At 47.9% G+C, this 22582-nt stretch overlaps 1 protein-coding gene across 1 annotated transcript in view; it reads left to right on the top strand.

The window, feature by feature from the left end:
* CABLES1 (Cdk5 and Abl enzyme substrate 1) overlaps nt 1–22582 on the top strand; it is a 107851-nt gene that overhangs the window by 50559 nt on the left and 34710 nt on the right. The window contains exon 4 of the mRNA XM_030842562.2: nt 12729–12806. Within this exon, the coding sequence (XP_030698422.1) occupies nt 12729–12806 (78 nt within the window). The remainder of the gene's footprint in view (nt 1–12728; nt 12807–22582) is intronic.

The following is a 22582-nucleotide window of genomic DNA, read 5'->3' as shown; positions in this document are numbered from 1 at the left end:
GAAAAGAAAGCAATGCTTGTCTGGGTTTTAGGAAGACAGATCTCAGAAGGTTCAGACTGAGAAGTGGATTCTTGTGGCTGCATCCATATTGCCAAAAGGGATTCTAAAATTAAGAGTAACATAAAGTGATGATGGGTAACATTTAGTGAGTGCTTCCTGGGTACCAGGCTCGAAGTACCTCATAGGCTTTGTTTCACTCACTCATCTCAATGGGTATTTGTTGAGTAAATTAAGGCAGAGACCTTCTATTTTATGTTTCTTCCAGTTTTATTGAGCTATAATTGACTTACAGCGCTGTATAAGTTTAAGGTGTACAGCATAATCATGTGACTTATACGCATCATGAAATGGTTACCCCAATAAGTTTAGGAAACATCCATCATCTCATATAGATTCAAAGTAAAAGAAAAAGCAAAAACGTGTTTTTTTCCTTGTGATGAGACCTCCCAGGGTCCACCGTTAACAACTTTCATACGTAACACACAGCAGTGTTAATTATATTTATCATGTTGTACATTTCATCCCTAGTATTTCTTTATCTCATAACTGGAAGTGTGTACCTTTTGACTGCCTTCACCCAACTCCCCCTCTCTCCACCCCCTGGAGAGACCTTTTAAATGAGTTCAGTCTTCAGGACTATATTTCGAGGGATGGAGAGACTTTAGAAATACAAATAATCCTTGAAACAACCTCATGAGGAAGGTATTACTGCTGTTGTGTTGGGCAGAATAATGTCCCCCAAAGATGTCACTGTCCTATTCTCAGGACCCGTGGCTGGGTCAGGTACATGGCAAGGGGGACTTAAAGTTGCAGATGGAGTTGAGATCGCTGATCAGCTGCCCTTAAAATAGCAGCAGGATTATCCTGGACTGTCTGGGTGGGCCCGGTGTAATCACAAAGGTCCTTAAAAGCAGAAGAGGGAGGCAGGAGAGTCAGTGTTGGAGTGATGTGATGTGAGAAGGACTCAACTGCCCATTGCTGGCTTTGAAGGCTGAGGAAGGGGCCAGGAACCAAGGGCTGCGGCAGCCCCAAAGCTGGAAAAGGCAAGAAAACAGATTCTCCTTTCAAGCCTCCAGTGGGAAGCGGCTCCAGACACCTTGATTTTAGCCCCATGAGACCCATTTCAGAGTTCTGACGTCCAGAATTGTAAGATAATTTTGTGTTGATTTAAGACCCTAACTTTGTCGCAATTTATCACTGCAGCCATAGGAAACTAAAACACTCATCATTTCAGTTTACAAAGGAGGAAACTAGAGCACGTGGCTAGAAGGTGGGGGGTGGAGTCCAGATTCAGACATCAGATTCCGAGTTGGAACCCTCATATGTTGCTGGTGGGAATGTAAAATGGTGCAGCCACTATGGAAAACAATTTGGCAGCTCCTCCAAAAGTTAAACCTAAAGTTACCATATGACCCAGCAATTCCACTGGCAGGTGTACCTAAAAAATTGAAAAGAGGAATTCAAACAGGTACTTTCACATCAATGTTCGTGGTATTATCATTCACAATAGCCCAAAGGTGGAAACAACCCAAGTGTCCATCAACGGATTGTGGATAAACAAAAGTGTTATATACATACAGAGGAATATTATTCAGCCGTAAAAAAGAATGAACTACTGATACCTGCTACAGTGTGTATGAATCCTGAGAAACATTATGCTGTTTGAAATAAGCCAGACACGGGACTTCCCTGGTGACACAGTGGTTAAGAATCCACCTGCCAATGTAGGGGACACAGGTTCAAGCCCTGGTCCGGGAAGATCCCACATGCTGCGGAGGAACTAAGCCCGTGCGCCACAACTACTGAGGCTGCGCTCTAGAGCCCGTGAGCCACAACTACTGAGCCTGAGTGCCGCAACTACCAAGCCCACACGCCTAGAGCCGGTGCTCCACAACAAGAGAAGCCACCGCAATGAGAAGCCTGCCCATCGCAACGAAGAGTAGCCCCCGCTCGCCACAGCTAGAGAAAGCCTGCGCGCAGCAATGAAGACCCAACGCAGCCAAAAATAAATAAATTTATTAAAAAAAAAAAAAAGAAATAAGCCAGACCCAAAGGGCCAAACACAATATATGATTCCATTTATACGAAATATCCAGAATAGGTAAATCCCTAGAGGCAGGAAGTCGACTAGAGGTTACCAGGGCCTGGGGGAAGGGGGACAGCGTTTCTGTTTGGGGCAGTGGAAAAGTTTTGGAAACAGATAGTGGTGATGATTGCACAACATCGTGCGCGTACTTGATGATACAAACTCGTACACCTATAAGTGGTTAAATGGCATATTTTATATTACATATATTTTGCCATAATAAAATAAAATAAAACACCAGTGATAGCCATGGGGCTTTTAAAACCATGTTCAGAAGAGGGAGGAAAAGGATGGTAAACTTCTTGGGGTTGATGGTACAAGGACAGAGCAGATGTCAGCTGCTGGACTAGCATCAGCATCTTTAACAAGTAGAACTGTGAAGAAATGTAGACTGAACAAAGCAAGGTGCTGGGCACACAGGAGGTCCTCAGCAAGTGTTTGTGGAATAAATGAATGGAGAGGCCTTACATTCTGAATGTTTCAGTCTTCAGGACTAGATCAGGGAATGGAAAGAATTTAGAAATAAAAATGATCTTTAAAGTGCCGGGGAGAATAAAAGAAGTCCTGAGTTGAATGCCAGGCACACATTGCCTTTAAAAAGTGAAAAAGAGGGACTTCCCTGGTGGCACGGTGGTTAAGAATCTGCCTGCCGATACAGGGGTCACGGGTTTCATCCCTGGTCCGGGAAGATCCCACATGCCGCGGAGCAACTAAGCCCGTGTGCCACAATTAATGAGCCTGTGCTCTAGAGCCTGTGAGCCACAACTACTGAGCCGCGTGCCACAACTACTGAAGCCTGTGTGCCTAGAGCCCATGCTCCACAACAGGAGAAGCCACCGCAGTGAGAAGCCCGCGCACCACAATGAAGAGTAGCCCCCCGCTCCCCACAACTATGGGAAGCCAACAGGCAGCAATGAACACAGCCAAAAAAAAAAAAAAAGTCAAAAAGAGACTGAGGTGGTAGCAGAGGATAAGTTCTAATAATTGTAAACCAGCAAGCCTAGAGCTGATAGCTGGCAGAGTTCTGGAATGGACTGTTAAGCAGATGGTTTGTGAGCTTTTAGAAAAGAATGGAAGTGGCCACAGCCAACATGGCTTCACTGAGAAAGAGTCATGTTAACTTCATGTCCTTATTGATGGAATAACTAGGCTAGTAAATTAGAGGACCTCCACGTTGACATTTCTTGATTTCAGCAGAACATTAGACTGTTCCATATTACGGCATCTCCCAGGGATGCTGGGTGACTGTGCAGCTGGAGAGCCTGCAGGCAGCTGAAGTGTGTTAGCCAAGCTTCGTCAGCCTGAAGGGAGCTTGGGAGGAAGAGCACGTGGTATGCCCTTGAGCATCATCTCCTCTGCAGCCTGAAGGCCAGTCAGCCTCGTGGTGGCCCACGTGGAAGACCAAAAGCAGGAGGAGACTGTGTTATAGCGGAGAACGAAGGTTCGGTTCCTTCAACGGCTCCCCGAGGTTAAACTTAGCAGGGATAAATGTAACAGAGGTAGATGATCAATTACAGGACAGGGTACAGACTTTTCAGAGGTTCATGTGAAAAATATCTCGGAATTTAGGTTTTAAACAGTGTGCTCCATAGAGGCTAACGATGTGAGGTCACTACAGAGTGAGCTGACGTAGCTCGTCCTGATAGAAGGAGATAGCATCCCAGAAATGTATCACTTTTGCACCCAGCCAGGGTCAGTCGCATCTGTCGAGCGAGCTTCGATCTGCACGAGTGTCACGTTTTAGGACACTGGATTTGTATTAGGACGGCCCCATTGTTGGACTAGGATTTTCCAAGCCCCCCTCCCCACGGAGGGTAGGGGGCATGGCACATAGCCAATGGGAATAACCATTCCGCCTCATTCCATTGAACCGCCTATGTGTAAATAGCCATTTTTCTGGAAGGAGACAAGTGCATCTGGATAGACGGCACCTAAGAAAGCAGTCCCTTAACTATGAAGAATGCAGTGATAGCCTGTGTTCAGTCTTTCCAGCGCCTAGGTGCTGACCTCTGCTCTGCACTGGGACTCTTTTAAGTGATGAGATGTATCTGTGCGTAAAGCCGTGATCCTGTCTCATGGAGTTACAGGCTAGTCGGGGAGGCAGATGATAGACAAGTAAGTGTGTCTTACCAGAGATGGGATAGATGTGCTCTGGAGGAAAACTGAAGCTGCTGAGGTGGGGGCAGGGCATGTGCTGGGGCAAGATTCCACTGATGGAGAGACCTTTGAGCAGACGTGGGGAGGAGGTGAGGGAGCCAGCCCCGTGTGGTCCCAGCGGGGAAGAGCGTTCAGGGTAGATGGACAGTTGCAGAGGTGCTGAGGCCGGAACGCAAGGGTTGTGCCTGGGGAACCATAGGAAAGCCGTGTGGGTGGAAGAGAGGGAGAGAGGAGGGAGAGATGCACCCTGAGGAGTCCTGGGAGGGTGAATCGTGAAGATGTCCGCTTTCACCGTGAGTGAGATGGGAGCTATGAGGGTGCTAGGCAGACGACTGACGTGCTCTGGCTTGGCTTTGATCAGAACTCTGGCCAACCAAAAATCAAGGGCAAGCATCACAGGTCTTCTTTTTTTGTTTTTTTTTTGTTTTTTTTTTTTAAGTCTTTATTGAATTTGTTACAATACTGCCTCTGTTCTATGCCTTGGTTATTTTGGCCCCGAGGCACGTGGGATCTCAGCTCCCCGACCAGGGATCGAACCCGCACGCCTTGCATTGGAAGGCGAAGTCTTCACCACTGGACCGCCAAGGAAGTCCCATAGATCTTCTTTGGTAACCTTATTCTTATAGAAAATTAGAGGGGGTGTGCGTAGAGTGTATTGTCTTCTAAAAGTGAATTCATTTTGATACGAAGTTCAGAAATGACCTGAGTTCTTTCAAAAACTGTTCACACATGTATAAGCAAACCCTTTGTCACGACAGAGAGGAGTCCAGGACCCCCTGCCTTAGCGTATGGAGGGGGCCATTGAACATCCTGAGGATGGTGGTTGGGGACTGGGAACTGCCGCTTGGTTAGTAGAGAAGAGCCAGTCACCATTCACACTGATCTGCATCTTCACAGGGGGCACCGGGGGCCCCCGAGTCTCCTGGGTTAACCGGAAGTAAAGACAGATCTCGGCCCTCGGGGAGGAGACACCCTTGAAAATGACAACCGTTATGAGGCTAGCTAGTGCCAACAGAGAGCTGATTGCTGGCCAGGTAGATCTGGGTCATCAGAATGGAAGGTGAGCGTGAAGACTGAAGACTAGCCACCGGCCAAAGACACATTATGTCCTGTGACCCTCATGGTCCTGTTAGGACAGGACCCTTCCTCTGGGCGCTTGTCTTTGAGAGCAGTGGAAGACAAGAGCTCTGGTTTCAAGTGGACATCACCCTCCCTCAGGCATTACTTTGCATCCTTTTGAAGTCATCTGGTTTTCGAATGTCTGCCTTGAGCACGAGCGATGGCTGCCACTTGCACCGGAAGTGCCCCCTCCTGGGTCTGCCGTGAGAATCACTGCGTTCTGAACAGGCAGAGAAGTGCTCTTTGCAGTGAGTGGACTGGTCTATCTCATCCCTTGACAGGAGTGTTCAGAGACTTAAAAAGATTTCAGATAACGGACAGAGCGTCGAGCTCGAGGGCTGTCTCTTTAAAGGGTGAACTCAGTAGGAAAAACAAAAATATGAAAGATTCCCGCAGCTTTTATCTACTATGTAAAGTAAGATAGTTAAAAAAAAAAAAAAGTACAGTAACTGAAGTCAAGTTGTAACCTTTCATTTTTGTATTGAAAAGTTTGGAGGGAACTGGGCGAATGGGTCATAACTAAATTACAACCTCGTTTGTCATCTCATCAGTTCCGATCTGTCAGCTTAGTTTAGTTTGAAAAATGAGTTGGAGGAAGTGGCACGTTCCAAAAAACAAAACAGCTAGTTACCAGCTCTGGACGGGCCTTCTAGAAAGAAGAAACATGTCATCGCCTTTTCTCTCTCCGTGCAACTCGATAGATGTCAGGCATCTTCTGTGAGGTTCCCTGAAACACCTCCCTCTTCCCAAGCACGCATTTCTACTCCCAGAACTTTTATTTTTTTCTTTTTGGCTGTGCCACGCGGCTTATAGGATCTCAGTTCCCCGACCAGGGATTGAACCCAGGCCACAGCAGTGAAAGCCCAGAATCCTAACCACTAGGCCACCAGGGAACCACCCCCCCACCCCCAGAACTTTTGTTCTTTATTAAAAGACTAGAACCCTCCGTCCCCCCAGCAGCAGGAGGCTGGCAGGGAAGCATCTTTGTCAGTATCATCATCGGTGTTCCTAACCGATTGTCAGCAAAACCTCAGTCCTGAAGGACAGCGAGTGGATAGACTTGAAGGAGCCTCAATAACCCCCACACCTCACTGAGACTCCTGGGCACAGCCTGTTCTGTCACCGAAGTGGCCCCCAGAGCTGCTCTCAAACATGACTGCCCCATTGACTGTCCTCTGCTTCTTCCCTGGTGCCACAGGGGGAAGGAGGACCTGGGCTGTAGACCCGGGGTCCATATGCAGGGTTTATTACGGTTTTACTATCTGTACCTCTTTAAGGAGCACGGAGGGCATGCTGGCTTTTTCTGTGACTCTGCACGAGGCTTTTGAGAGAAATTATTTTCGGTCATAAGCGCCTGTGCTTGGGGCTTCTCCTGTGCGATGTACTGTGCAGAAAAGTGCTCAGCCTGGGAATCCGTGTTGCTTCTTTTCAACCAGTTTGATTTACAGGAAATAAAATGAGACACAGAAAAAAAAAGGTTGAGAGGTTGGAGAGAACCTTCCCTTGGTGGTTCAGTTTTGACTCTCTGCTTGACGAGAGGGCCTGGGAGCCGGGGGGAGTCCAGACCTTGGTCCCCACCAGTGGTCCACAGCAGTCTTGAGAAGAAAACCATCATTAGGGCCAGTAGATGGGCGGGGCTGGGGCCACGCTTAGGACACACTTAGGGCCAGTGCTGTCCTGGAAGAGCAAGGATGAGAGGGCTCCAGAGGGGACTTCTAACCTCGGTGACACCACGCTCAGCTTGTTTTCCTCCTTCCTACCTCCCTGCTATGGGCTGGATGGTATCCCTTCAAAATTCTATGCTGAGCCCCAGCCCTCTGTACCTCATCATGAGACCTTATTTGGAAATAGAGTCGTGGCAGATGTAATTAACTGGTTAAGATGAGATTGTGCTGCAGCAAAGGAGACCATAAACAAGACGAAAAGACAACCCTCAGGATGGGAGAAAATATTTGCCAATGAAGCAACTGATAAAGGATTTATCTCCAAAATTTACAAGCAGCTCATGCAGCTCAATATCAGAAAACCAAACAACCCAATGCAAAAATGGGCAGAAGACCTAAAGAGACATTTCTCCAAAGAAGATATACAGATGGCCAACAAACACATGAAAGGATGCTCAACATCACTAATCATTAGAGAAATGCAAATCAAAACTACAGTGAGGTATCACCTCACACCAGTCAGAATGGCCATCATCAAAAATCTACAAACAATAAATGCTGGGGAGGGTGTGGAGAAAAGGGAACCCTCTTGCACTGTTGGTGGGAATGTAAATTGATACAGCCACTGTGGAGAACAGTATGGAGGTTCCTTAAAAAACTAAAAATAGAACTACCATACGACCCAGCAATCCCACTACTGGGCATATACCCTGAGAAAACCATAATTCAAAAAGAGTCATGTACCACAGTGTCCATTGCAGCTCTATTTACAGTAGCCAGGACACGGAAGCAACCTAAGTGTCCATCGACAGATGAATGGATAAAGAAGATGTGGCACATATGTACAATGGAATATTACTCAGCCATAAAAAGAAACGAAATTGAGATATTTGTAGTGAGGTGGATGGGCCTAGAGTCCAGTCATACAGAGTAAGTCAGAAAGAGAAAAACAAATACTGTATGCTAACACATATATATGGAATCTAAAAAAAAAATAAAAAGAAATAAAAAGAAAGGTTCTGAAGAACCTAGGGGTGGGACAGGGATAAAGGCGCAGACATAGAGAATGGACTTGAGGACATGGGGAGGGGGAAGGGTAAGCTGGGACAAAGTGAGAGAGTGGCATGGACATATATACACTACCAAATGTAAAATAGATAGCTAGTGGGAAGCAGCCGCATAGCACAGGGAGATCAGCTCGGTGCTTTGTGACCACCTAGAGGGGTGGGATAGGGAGGGTGGGAGGGAGACGCAAGAGGGAGGGGATATGGGGATATATGTATATGTATAGCTGATTCATTTTGTTATAAAGCAGAAACTAACACACTATTTTAAAGCAATTATACTCCAATAAAGATGTTAAAAAAAAAAAAAAGATGAGATTGTGCTGGAGCAAGGTGGCCCCTGATCTAATCACTGGTGTCCCTATAAAAGGGGGAAACTTGGAGACAGACATGCACATGGGGAGACGCCATGCGGCCTTGTGAGGGCTGGGGTTATGCTCTCTAAGCCAAGGAGCTCCCGGAAGCTGGGATAGGTGCCAGGAACAGGTCCTGCCCTCAGGGAGAGAACCTGGCCCTCCACACCTTGGCCTCTGGAAGCCTGAGATGACTGATTTCTGTTGTGGGAGCCGTTGCCACAGAGCTAGGTGCATGGCACCTTGTTACGGCAGCCCTGGCAAACGCCACATTCCCTCAGTCTCTCACTGCAGTCGTGCGCTCTGCTGCCTGTCCTCTCCCTGTCCCCTCTCCTCACTGCACCTTGGGGGCACTCACCCAGCAGAGGCTCCGTCACCATCGCCATCCTAACCATGCCTGGCCCCCTGAGCCCCAGGTCCAGATCTGCTGAATTATTTACAGTAATCGCTCGGTCAAAGGAAGAGGTTAGTAAATGCTGGAAAAAATACCCACAGAAATGACATACGTAGTTCAAACCCCACACTTTCATTTCAGGCATGTTGGCGATCGCCCATTCCACAGGTTTGTGATGCCAGGTCTCTCTTTGCCTTTGGGGCTCACGGAGCAGACTCTGTCTGTGTCACTGACCTCACGCTATCATCGTTCCCACCTGTTGCTTCCATGTCCAGATGGAACTCCTTTAAAGTGACCCAAGAAACTAAGTGTAGAATCCTTTTGGATTTTTACAATTCTTTCTTATCTTTTATAGACGTCTTGCCCATACCTATTTCAACTGCAGGGGTTTTTTTGTTTTTGTTTTTAGTGATTTGCCTTGTTTGAAAATATTTTAAAGCACTGTGTTATTTTTTATAGAAACAGTGTTTCTCCTTTTTTTGATTTTCATATGTCATTCGTTTGTGCAATCTTTAATGAACAAAGTATAACTAACAAATACAACTGGCAGAAACAGGTGGAGGGCATCCAGACCTGATCTTAGCAAGTATATGACTCAGTGTGGGTGTTCTAGAGAGCAGCCTACCAGCCTGAGCTTTGGGTGTGCTGTGAGTGTTGGTCAAAGTGATTTATGGAGGGGAGTGGAGACCCTGATGGGTTAGGCAAGGGAAGTCAGTGAAGAGTTTTACAGCACCTGTGTTCCTCAAATAGGCCTTCCACTCCTCCTCCCAGCCTTGACTCATACCAATCCCTCTGCCAACGTATCTTCTCCTTGTAGCCTGTTGTCCCTTCTCCCTAAGGTCTCAGTTTAGCCATCACTTCCTCCAGGAAGCCCACCTAGCTTCCCTCAAGCTAGATTAACTGTCCCTCCGATGTGCGCTAGCGCCCTCTAGTCCCCAGTCAGAGAACTGACACCCCTGCATAACTACCTCCCACCCAACACCATAAGCTTTGTGAGGATGAGCCCTTGTCTGTGTCATGCATCAGCGGGTCCCCAGCACCTAGCACCATGTCTGGCATGAGTGGGTGCTCCAAAAATATTTGTGGAAGGAAGGGAGGAGGAGAGGAAGATCCTATAACTTGTTTCTCAGGAATCTTCCACCCCTCCCTGGATTGTAGGATAAGGTACACCTTAGCAGGCAGTGGAGGCCTGCACTGTCGTCATAGTAACATTAGCAGTAATGGAAGTGGTCGTGGAAGTGGTGGCGGCGTTGGCAGTCTTGCTGAGAAGAGTAACTCCAATGCCTGCCTCTGTCACCACGTGGCCTTCTTCTCTCTGTATTCTTCTAGAAATCTCCAAATCTCTCTCCTTATGAAATCCAGTCATTGGATCTAAGGCCCACCCTAATATATTATGGCCTCTTCCTAAGTGATCACATCCACAATGACCCTATTTCCAAATAAGGCCACATCCACACATTCTAGAGATTAGGACTTCAATACGTATTTTGGGGGAACACGATTGAAACCACAATACCAGCATTTTAAAGTATGCTCTCTCTTGCTTCTTGAGCACAGAGGGAATGAAATACAGAATTTGAGAATACGTCTCCACATGTGCGTCCAGTACCCAACATGCACCCCTGGCTGGTGGACGCTCCTGAGCTGTGTTCATGTATCAGTGTGCTCACCCACCATTGTTGCAACTGTGATTTTCTTTGCTCTGACTTTCGAAGTTCTTTGCATGTTTTTAATGTCTTTAAGTGAATATCATTGCTATAATAGAATATTCTACCTGGACGTGATCAAAACTTCCCACAGCCAACAGAGACTCCGCAGGGTTCTGGGAATAGAACAAGAAGCCAGTTTTTGGCATAAGAGAGAACACTTAAGGATCCCGGATGGCGTTAGACGTTGCCTGGTCAGACACTGTCAGCACAGGGCCAAAGGGTTGGAAGCAGAGCCTCTGTGTACGTGTTACACCTTTGTGACAGGCCACACGTGTCGGCCTTCAGCTGTCCTTTCTCGACCTTTCACCTTAGCAGGCCTGTGTATTTTAGCACAGAGGTCTGAAGAGGTTCTGAATCCACAGACTCTGGTGGGAAAACTTACCTCGACCCAAGAAGGCAGTTCCCAGTAAAAAATCATGAATATTTATTGAGCGTGTATTATTGGCACTGTCCTGGGGGCTCTCCCATATAGGGACTCACTTGCTCTTTACAACATTCCAATAAGAGATCTACTCATTTTATCCCATTGTTTTAGATGAGGAAACTAAAGAATTAGTGGGCTGCTTGAGGTTATACAAAGGTGACAGAGCTGGTATTTGAAGCTGGGAATGTAGCTTTGGTCCTGCCTTCCCAGGGATGGACACTCAGGTGCTGCTCTGAAGCCCGACCTTGCCCAGACTGTGTTTCTGGAGGGGCTTCCGTGTACGAAACCCTCAACTCGTCCTCTAGAAGAGAGCAGCAAATGTTTAGCAGCACTTTGTGATCAGGGTGCTCCTGGAAGTGGAAATAAGGAGTAGAGGCAGCACCCTAAAGAGAATGAGTAACTCAGTGAAAGGGGAGGAAATGCTTCCTGGGGAGGTGACTCGTGAGCTGGGTTTTGAAGATTAAATAGGAGTTCATCCAGCGTACCTAGTAAGACACAACAGTCAGAAGAAATAGCATGCAAAGGACAGAGATATGAAACAACAGGTTTTTTTTTAAGGTATGGGTGGGGACTTCCCTGACTGTCCAGTGGTTAAGACGCCATGCTTCCACTGCAGGGGGCACGGGTTCAATCCCTGGTCAGGGAACTAGGATCCTGCATGCATGCCACACAGCCAAAAAGAAAAGTCCCCACCAGGGACCTTATGAAAAAACTTTTTTAAAGGTGGGGTACTGCAAGTACTTTAGCATGGATGAGTGATAAAATGCAGAGACAAATATCATGTGTGTTGAGACCAGAGAGCCAGAAAGAGCCAGAAAACAAAGGGCCTGGTTTGCCTGCCAGAGAAGCTGACTTAATCCTGAGCATGTAAGCAATTTAATATCATAGTTTTAACACAAGGTCAGAATACCCAAACCTTGATGCTGTTAGTACTACTGCTTTTTTCCCCTGGTTTTATTTTTATAATTATTGAGGGAAAAGATGACAAAAGTCAGTCAGCTCCATATCTGATGTGTGTTACTGTGGTGCTAAAGGATCTTGGTTTTTAATCTCCTCCACTTTTTCTCCAATTTTTCATCAGCAGTTCTCTTTGGCAAGTTATTCTCAGATGCCAAGATAAGTACTTTTGAGAGGTTTTTTTTTAACGTTTTCTTAAGTGCCTTTGATTGCATAAGAGCGTCATGGAGAACTGTTTCCAGTAGTATCTTTATAGCAGGAATGGAGGCTAAGACTGATTATGTAATTTTCCCCTCGGTTTATTCTCAGAACCTAACACGCTGCCAGCATATGAAAAACCCTAATGATCACAGTGGCATCTGAGTGTCTTTCCTGCTCATGGTTTCTGGCACTATTGCTCTTGCATTGTTTACTGCAAAGTAGAAATTGATTGTTTAAATGTGGCATGACGGTTCACCCAGCATTGGGCACCCCGGACCCATAGCTCCGTCTGCTCCGTCTTGTATAATACATGCGGCCCACAGCCAGCCTCTCTCACCAGAGAATGGATTCACATGTGCTCCTTGGAGACCCTCGCCAGTCTCACCATGTTAAAATTCGGATGAGGAGAGGCCGGGTAATTGTGCTGCGCTGAGGTTGCATTTTGCAAGGGGAGCAGAATACCATCTGTCAGAGGAGGTGGCGGGAGGGTGCAAATACTGCTGTGAATTCTGTGAATGCTTAATTGCTATAGATTTTTTAAATTTATTTGAGACTTTGCATTTAGTGTGTTTGTTATTTGTTCTTTTTTTTTTTTTTTAGAATAGTCCTTATCAGTGGCAGAAGATCCTTCTGTAGTATATTTTCAGTGCTGCCGTACCGCGACAGTGCCCAAGTTGGGTATGTATATGCACGCTTGCTTTGTGGTTCTCTGGGTGAAAACTTCGGACACCATGTGTATAATGTGACCACCCTTTCCATTTCAAAGGACTTGTTTTGCTTTGACACTGCAAATTTGGTATTTGTAAACTTGAAAGAAAAAGAAGTTCCACTTTCTTTTCAGCCAGGAAGCTTCCCTGTTATTGGTGTGTGTGTGTGCGCGCGCATGTGTGCCCTTACCATTTGCCTGCTGTTTCTAAACGTGCATTTTGTCACTTCGTACAATTCTGTAAAGCAAGAGCAATCTGGGGCCCACCCATCTCTCAGGGCCTCATCGACTTTTGGAGAAAGGCAGCTCAGGAAAGGAATCAGACAAACCACATGGCCATCCTGCCTCCTTGCGTTGTGGGCTTGCGGCTGTACACTGACCAGCAAGCCACACAAAGCAACGTGGTATCAGGAGCAGACCTGTGTGATTCGCCACAGGCCGGAGGACTGCACACTGCTGTAGGTCAACAAGCCCCTTCTTTGTTCTAAAAAGAAGTAAGTGAGGCTCTGACCTGGCAAAGCCCCCCCTCCTCATTCCACATCCCCGAACTCTGTGCTGTTTCTCCATCTGAATCTGACTCCTTTGCCCCCTCACCTGGTCACTGCATCCGCTATTTGTGGTCAGGGAGCTGCTGGTATTTAGGGCAGGATGGTTCCCTGCGTAGGATGCCGGAAGCATTGTGAGATGTCAGCTCTGGTTTCTGCAAACTAAATGCTGGTGTTGCCCTCTGGTCATTGCAACAATGACACCCGAACACTGCCATTTATTCCTCTCCCACCACCTTCCATGGGCTCTGCCTGGTCATCCCCGTTCACCATGACTTTCCCTTCCCCCCTGCAGACCTGTCAGACTTTCAGCCTGTTAAACTCACCATGGTCCTTATTTTTACTCTACACTGTAAGCTCCATGGGACAGAACATCGGGCATCTTTATTCATGGAATGCTGACTCAGTCATTTATTAGATGTGTGCCTTAAAAAGCAATAATAATCTTACTGTTTATTGAGCACTTACTTTGTGCCAGTCCTCTTCATTATCTGCATTCTCACGACAACCCTGCAAAGTAGGTGCTCTAAAACATGTAACAGCAAATCCTGCAGCTCTGAGGTTTGTAGGACCATCTGGGTGTGGCCAGCGGGCTGCCCTTAAGAGACTTCTACTCTACTGAGTAGAGGGGGAAAAAAGAAAGGTTTTCTTTATCTTTTCAACCTGCTGTGGTCCTGGGTCTGGCCACCCCTGAGAGCAGGCTTATTTCTTGGGTCAGTAGTTTGTACCAGCTCACAGACATATGTGTGACCCAGAAGGCCAGTTCATTGATCTAATTACAAGTAATGGCCCCAGGGCTCAGAATGTTTGAGTGTGACTAGCCTGTAAGTGCACTTCCAGGAGATCTGAATCATCAGTCTGTCTGCAAGTACATCTTCTCACAGCGAGGACCTGCCTGGACACTGTGATGCCAGCCTTATTTTTCCGGGCTTTCTGTGCCCACCTTTCTGATGAACGTATTCTGTCCTTAGCTATGTTCCATGTATTCATTTATTGAGGGCTTACTGTGTGACTAGGTCCTGGAGGTAAAGGTAGGGAAAGATGGATCTGGTTCCTGCCCTCCTGGAACTTACAACCAAGAGGGAAGACACATCAAAATTTCACATATGATTAATAACCACCTTTAATAATGGCTAAGAGTATTCAGTCAGGTGACTGCCAAGTCTTCCTATCCAAGGACTCATTCTGTTTCTTTAACACAATCTGGCTCCTCCATATTTTCATCTTTGAAGTGTTCGTGTTAGTTTCATTCTTGAAAGATGATCTTATTTCCAAGTCCTGGGGTCCCCTCACTATGGTGTCCAAGTGCCTATCTCCATTTTATAGATAAAACCACTGATCCTCAAGACTTAACGTCCCAAACATCAACTTTGGGCCAGAATGGGAATTTTTAAAAAATAAATTGCAGTTGTGCAGCATTTCAGTTCAATCTCTGAGTGATCACCCCCATGAGTCTAGTCACCATCCATCCATTTCACCCCCTTTACCCATTTCCATCACCCCCCAGCCACCTCCTCCTCTGGCAACCACTAGTCTGATCTCTGTAGCTAGGAGTTTGTTTTTGTTTTATTTTGTTTGTTCATTTGTTTTGTTTTGTTTCGTTTTGATTCCACATATGAGTGAAGTCATATGATATTTGTCTCTCTCCATCTGACTTATTTCACTTGGCATAATAACTTCAAGGTTCATGTTGTCACAAATCACAGGGTTTTTTGTGACTGAATAGTATTCGTGTGTGCGCGTACGCGCATATAGGTGCCACGTCTTTATCCGTTCGTCCATCATTGGACATTTAGGTTGCTTCCATATCTTGGCTATTGTAAGTAATGCTGCAGTGAACATAGGAGTGCATATATCTTTTTGAATTAACATTTTCATGTTCTTCAGATAATACCCAGAAGTGTAATTGCTGGGTCATATGGTAGTTCTATTCTTAATATTTTTAGGAACCTCCATACAGTTTTCCATGGTGGCTGCACCAGTTTACATTCCCACCAACAGTGGAAAAGGCAAGGGTTCTCTTTTCTCCAATCCTCTCCAACATTTGTTATTCCGTGTATTTTTGATAATAGCTGTTCTAACAGGTATGAGGTGATATCTCATTTTGCTTTTGATTTGCATTTCCCTAGTAATTAGTGACGTTGAGCACATTTTCATGTGCCTGTTGGCCATCTGTATGTCTTTGGAAAAATGTCTATTCATATCCTCTGCCCATTTTAATCAGGTTTTTTTTTGTGTGTGTGTGGTTGGATTGTATGAGTTCTTTATATATTTTGTCAGAATGGGAATTTGAACCTGAGTCTGTCCAGCCTAGGGCTTCCCGTGACTCTCTCTGGCCAACAGGTGAGACAAACTCTGTATCCACAGAAACCCGTCTGTGCAGTGGGGCTTTTATGATAACCGCCTCCCAGAAGTTAACTGAGGCTCGCTGGGTGCCTGGGATGCAGCACAGCGCCTGGCACACAGAGGCAGGTGGGGTACCCGGATTTCTTATAGCAAAAGAAATGCGGGGCTTCGTGTGGAGAACTTAGAGACTTACAGTTTTTCACTTGGGCAAATCACTTACCTTCTGTGAGCCTGTGCTTGGTCCTCTCTAGAACGAGGATGGAAGGTTACTACCTGTGCCGTTAATTTGGAGATCACTGCATTTTATGCAAAGCCCATAGGGATGCGTTGTAAGTAAAATTACCTGGGAAGAGATCACCCAGAGTATCTCTGTTTGACATCCCTGTGGAAATAAGTGGCCCTCACATTTTGAACACCTCAGGGAAGTGCTAGCTGGCAGCCAGGATGCGGGGAAGTGCGGCCTGTCAGAGCCCAGGTCTCCTCCCCACAGCTGGGAAGCCCTCGTGGGTTTCAGGAGGATATATCACAGGATGTGTCAGCTATTCTGCCCGATGGCTCAGATAGAGAAGCAAAACCAGGGTGTGGGATCACAGGACGTAACCTTTTACATCCTAGACATGAATAAACTCAAACACGCTAATTCTTCAAATTTTGTAGATGAGGAAACCATGGTGCAGAAGGGTTAATTTTCTGTAACAAAACACATAATCGGGTCCTTCATAATACCTAACAGAGAAAAGAGCATGCCTGTTTCTGCAGCATATCCTCCTTAAGTTCTCACAAAAGAAACTCTGAACAGAATTCAAAATATTGTAAATTAGTGGCAGGGTTAAGAAGCATTCTTCTTACATATCAAATAGATAAACAACAAAGACCTACTGTATAGCACAGGGAACTATGTTCAACGTCTTCTAATAACCTATAATGGAAAAGAATCGGGAAAAGAATATATATATATATATATATATATATATATATATATATATATATATATATATATATAACTGAATCACTTTGCTGTATACCTGAAGGTAACACAATATTGTAAATGAACTATACTTCAATTTTAAAACTGTAAAAGGAAAAGCATTCTGCTTTTTAAACTTTTTTAATGAGCAGACATCCTATTTATGAATATCTGCCGCATCATAATTATGAGTTTTTCAAACTAATTATTGGGAAGCAGCTGTGTTCAAATAATAAAAAATATTTATCCTAGTAAATTATACACATATATATTTTAAAGTAAGATAGTCTGTGTACATAGTAGCTAATGCCTTTCCACTGTGGAAAATTCCTTTGCTTTTATGCTCAAGTTCTCTCTGTGGCCAGGACGTGAGTCTTAGAATTTCAGGGCTGGAAAGGGCTCTAGAGACGACATGGTATGGCCTCCGTGCATCATAGCTCAGGCCTCTGGGGCCACGGGGGGATGAGACACACACTGACCGCAAACCCAGCAGCGCCAGAGCTCAGGACTCCGGCCACCCTGGCCTGCTGACATTGTGGTTTCCAGCTCCCGTGTTTCCGTTGTCCTTACACACGCGTGTGGACTAGGCCACATGTGCCGGATTATTCCAGATAAGCACAAACCCCCCGCTGAAGGGGACAATGTACAGTTCCAACTTCACCGTAAGAAAGTTTTAAAAACAGGAAACTCAAAAGTTCATCCACTGTGTACTTGAACCTCCCTTACATGGAAAGCATCTATCAGGATGGCCTTATCTCTTTCCGGTTTTGTTTTCTGGCTTCTTGTGCTGTGCTGGAGCTTCCCAAGTCCTGCCCTCATATCTTGGTTCACCCTCCCCGCCACCCTGACCCCAAAGCTTTGTACTTGGCTTTAAACTGAACTGAATACTTATTTTGGCTCCCAACATCAGGTGACCAAAGCGGACAGGACAGTGTTAGGAGAGGTTTTACCATCCATCCATTCATTCTTGCATTCATGCATTTGGTCATTTCTTCTGCCCCTAGTGAGTGTGAGGCCCTCCTGGAGGCTGGGAGGGTGCAGGGGTGAGTAAGACCTGTTCTCCAGGAGCTTATTATTGAACAAGGAAGCCAGACATGTGAACTGCCAGACCAAGACAACTGGGGAGCCCCAAAGAGGCGCTAGAGAGTGCTTTGCCCCCAAATCTTTATCAACATCCACGTTTACAATAAATCTACAATCTTCAGTAAGAGCCAGATGTTTGCTCTGTAAAGTCTCTTCAGCCCCGCCTACACCTCCAAGTACATTGCCATCCCTGCCCGCCTTCCATGTAGACATTCAGGTGCTAACACTGCACAGCAGACTTCATTCATTCACCGCACGAACTCTGTTGAACCTACTGTGTTCTAGACAGTATCCAGGGATACAGTGGTGAACAAGAAAATGCCTCTTTTCCCATAGAGCTCACCGTCTAATGGTAGGAGACAGAAACAAGCGGGTAAACAAACTAACCGTCAAGCCAAAGAGCAAACAGTTGAGTCCTGCCCAATGTACAGCTGGAGCACAGAGGGAAGAGTTGGGTGAATTCGGACAGAGGGATCGGGGAGTGCCCCCCACAGAAGGTGGTGCTTCAGCTAGATTGCAAGTGTGAGGTGTCAGAGAGGTGGGAAGGATATTCCAGCCTCAGCATTGACTCCCAAGGATGTTCGAGGCCACTCTGGCTCATGAACTTCCGGGCAGGGTCTCTATAATGCCTGACCTGTTGAGAGAATTCCATAAGGCGCCATTCCAGCTGTAATCCCATTGCTGAGGACACTGCAGGGTTCAGGCCTGTGTAGTGAGGGGAGGGGGAAGGAGTGGGGACAGAAAGAAGGGAGCTGTGCTGAGAGGCCTGGTCCTGGGACGTCACTGTCACAGACCCCACCACCAAGCCTTCCCTGGGGTGTCAGTTGCCTCGCTGTCCAATGGGGAGGTTTGACTACACTCTCCAAAGATCCTGCCAGCTCAGAATGCTTGCCTCTGTGTTCGCATCCTCGTCTGCTTTGCCAACGTGGAAGCTGTAAGTCTGGCTGAACAAGGAGTTTATGAATGAAACGTACTGTTCACGTTCCCCATCCACCAACCATCAGCTGCTTTTAGACCTCACATCTGAATAATTATTCTCTATGCAGGTTTTTAAATGTACAGACCTAGTGGCGTTCTGCAGTCTTATTTGGTGCGTTCTATCCTGGTATGGGCTGAAAGGATAGGTACGAACGCAACCCAGAGTTGAGAGCAGTGTGAAAGGTTTGGGGTCATTTTGCACGCTACCAGACTTATCAAAGCTGACAATAGGCTTATTCACAAAGTGATTTCCAGAGCTTCTGCTTGAAGCAGACCCCTCTGATTGCTTACCAACTACAGCAGTCTCCACACTGTTCTTCCCTGCCCTGATTTACAGGTACAGCTATCTGAGAAAAGAGCGTACTTCCTTAGGATGAGCTGATTGTGTAGTCAAATATTGCGTGAACATAGCAAATGCAGGTAATAACATAAGCTGAAAGGTAAATAATGCTTCCAGTGTTCCAGGCACTGTTCTGAGAGCTTTATAAACATTTGCTCATTTAATTTCCACAACAACCTCAGAAGGCAGATTCTCCAGTTATCATTTTACAGGTGCAGAGTCTGGGGCAGAGGGAAGCATGGCTGCAGCAGCAGAGGGAGGAGGTAGGGCAGGCAGGCTGGCTGCAGGCGCTGCTTTGGGGCCAGCTGACCCCCCCAGAGGCCATCCCGAAAGCACTAATGCCCAGTGGATTCCCTGCAGCGTCACTGCTCTGGGGCTGGGCTTGCTGGCTCAGGACCAGTGACACGCGGGCTTCACTGGCTGACAGATGTGCACTGGGTGACGCGGAGCTCTGTCATGTGCCGCAGGAAGACCCCCTCCTGGGGACCCGGTGGCCATGGTGCCGGGTGGTGGCTTTGGAGGGTGCCCATTTACACTGCAGCCTGGGCTCCTCCTGCGCAAACCCCAGGCATCTCTGGGTGGAGTCTTGGGTGGAAAGTCATCTGTGTAATTCTCCCACGTGGGTATTTGTCAGCTGTAGAACAGGAAGGCATATGGTGGGGTGCGGGGCAGGGAGGGTAGGCACGTTCTCCAGGTGTCGACACCGTGCAGACACCCGGGCCGTGTGTGGGCGTCACTGGCTCGCGACCTTGATGGGCTGCTGGCTCACGTCTCCCCAGACCTTCCCAGCCACGCCCAGGTCACCCCACAGGCCCACCAGGAAGCAGTTCCGGGACAGGTAAGGGTCTTCTACTGTCTTTATACTATGCATACAAAAGGCTTCTATTTGAGAAACTGTGCCGAACAGTTACATTAGAGGATTATTATTTGCAGCACCAGATATGTCTTCACTTTACAAAAGGCTTGATGACAGGGCTTTTGACGATTAAGAGCTTTGTTTCTATTTTTTTTTTTTTTTTTGCGGTACGCGGGCCTCTCACTGTTGTGGCCCCTCCCGTTGGGGAGCACAGGCTCCGGACGCGCAGGCTCAGCGGCCATGGCTCACGGGCCCAGCCGCTCCGCGGCATGTGGGATCTTCGCGGACCGGGGCACGAACCCGCGTCCCCTGCATCGGCAGGCGGACTCTCAACCACTGCGCCACCAGGGAAGCCCTGTTTCTTTCTTGATATGCTTTCTTATTTTATTTCTTCAAATAGCATTGGATCTGCAGAGTTTGCTCACGCACAGCACTTCAGGAAGTCTTCCATTAGATGAAATAAGATGCTTCTAATCACTGTCCATTGTCCCCGCTCTTTCACTTTAGGATTTCAGAGTCGTGCCTGTTGCCTGAACCCACAGGGGCGGTGATGGGAATGGAGGGGCAGAGCGCAGGGTCGGGTACACTCAGACAGCAGGATCATCGCTGACGGTTGGGGTGGGAGGGAGTGGAGTTAGGATGATTCACAGAATGTCCAGGAATGACAGAGAAACCAGTATAGACGCCCAGGAACAACCCAGTGGGAGGCCGTGCAGCCAGGACAAACATGCAGCCCAGTCCGGGGCTCCTCCTGTGGAAACGCTGCTGATGCCCGACGGACGCCCTGATCTCCCCGTGTGTTACTCACCTCTGTCTCCCGGCTTCACCGAGTGTTCCCATGCCAGAACCGGAGTCACCCGCGGGGGTATGGGAAATGCAGTTTTCAGCCTTCCTGGGACTTGTGAGCCAGCCTTGGCCTCCGCCATTGTGACTCCCTGCAGAATCCACCTGCCCCCGAACTGGACCTGGGGAGGCCACCAAGGGACTCCAACCCCCAGCCCAGCATCAGCCCTGGGAGGGAGACCTCCGGGAGGCGAGGAGCCATAGGAAGGGTCCTCAGAGGGTCCCCTCCCTCCCCACACCATGCTTCCCTGAAAGGAGACACGTTCTAATCAGACTCCACGGATAACTAAACCCCAGGACTCTGAGCTCAGCCACAAGCAGCACCACCAACCTACAGCCCTCCAGCCGGGACCAAACCCAGACCTCTCCTCCAGGACGCTTGCTCAGGCATCCCTCCCCAGGTCCTACCGCCCCCCTCCCAGGCCCCGCAGGAGTCCACTCATGTTCTGTGGGGCCTTTGCTTAGGCCTGTCATAGCGCTCACACAGGTATTTGACCTCTTCGTAGCTTGTCCTCACCCCCCTGAGGGTGTGACTCTGTCTTAGTCCAACAGCCGTCTCCACAGTGCTCAGTGCACAGTACTCCTTCCTGTGATGCTTGTTGAATGAACAAGTAGAAGTGGTGTTTCTGAGGACTGTCCCCAGGCTATTAAAAGTGGCTAGTTTTATGAAGATACATCACTGCCCCGGCAAATGACGGCCACACCCTCTGCATCAGCAGGAGCAAGGGCTGTTTCCCAGGAGCCCTCAGCCCGGTACCTCGTCCCTGCGGCATCTCCATAGACATGGTGCTGGACAGTCAGAAGGAAGGGCCTGGACGGGGACAAGGATGCTCTGACATGGACCTCAGAACCCTGCTTCCCTGCGAGTCACTGTCACACCCGCAGTGAAAGTTGCTAAGCCCGGTGACGACAACAGAGGGCTTCCAGCTGCACCCGCGTGCAGGTGCCGAGCCCCATCAAGGTCCCCTAGCCCTACCTGCCCCGCCAGGTGTCTCTCCCACATCCGCCTCACAGCCTGGACGGCACCACCAGCCAGGCACGCGGTGCTCCTTCAGAGTCGCTCACAGATGCTGCACCCTGCATGTTAAACCCCAGAGCGCCGAGGCCTTTTGCGGAGGTCACGCCTGGCTTCTACGGTCTCTGCCAACCTCGGAGTTCCCTGGCTTTCAGCGGCTGGCTTACCCGGCCCTCAGTCAACTCAGGTCGCCGGAACGTCTCAGAACCGGCATCATGTGATCACAGTGTAAGTAACAGCCCCACTTTGAGCAGAGCAACACGTGATTTTCCTTTCACGTTTCCTGCTTTCGCTTATGGCAAGGGACACACTTTGGATTGAATCTAGCGTAGCGTTAGAGGGCCGTTTTCCCAGGTCAGTGCTGGGCAGGGGGACCTTCATCCCATCACTGGAGCCCCTCTCCACGTCTGGGGGGTGAACCGAAGCCTCTGCCTTGGTCCTTCTCACCACCACCCACGCGCATGCACGTGCACAACCTGGTCCTCGCTGCCCTGCCCTTTCTGTGGCCCAGCGTGGCCGTCTGTGCTCAGGTGCACGCGTTGGGAAGATGACGGGATTTACTGGCACGCTTAGATTGAAGACGAGCTACAGGCTGTGCTCACTCCTGTCAGATAACCAGCACTTGAGCCCACAGTCCCACGAATCATTACCAGGGATGGATTGCCTTTCAAAACAGCAGGCCTACTGGCTGACCTCGATGAGCAGAAGCCACTTCCGCGGGCGTGGAAGTCCTTCCTGGACGTAAGGGCATCGCAACTTCTCCTCGGGGTGTCTC

Source organism: Globicephala melas, chromosome 13 (assembly GCF_963455315.2).
Source record: "Globicephala melas chromosome 13, mGloMel1.2, whole genome shotgun sequence".
Taxonomy (NCBI): Eukaryota; Metazoa; Chordata; class Mammalia; order Artiodactyla; family Delphinidae; genus Globicephala; species Globicephala melas.
Note: the sequence above shows the minus strand (reverse complement) of the source record. Positions and strands in the feature narration are given on the sequence as shown.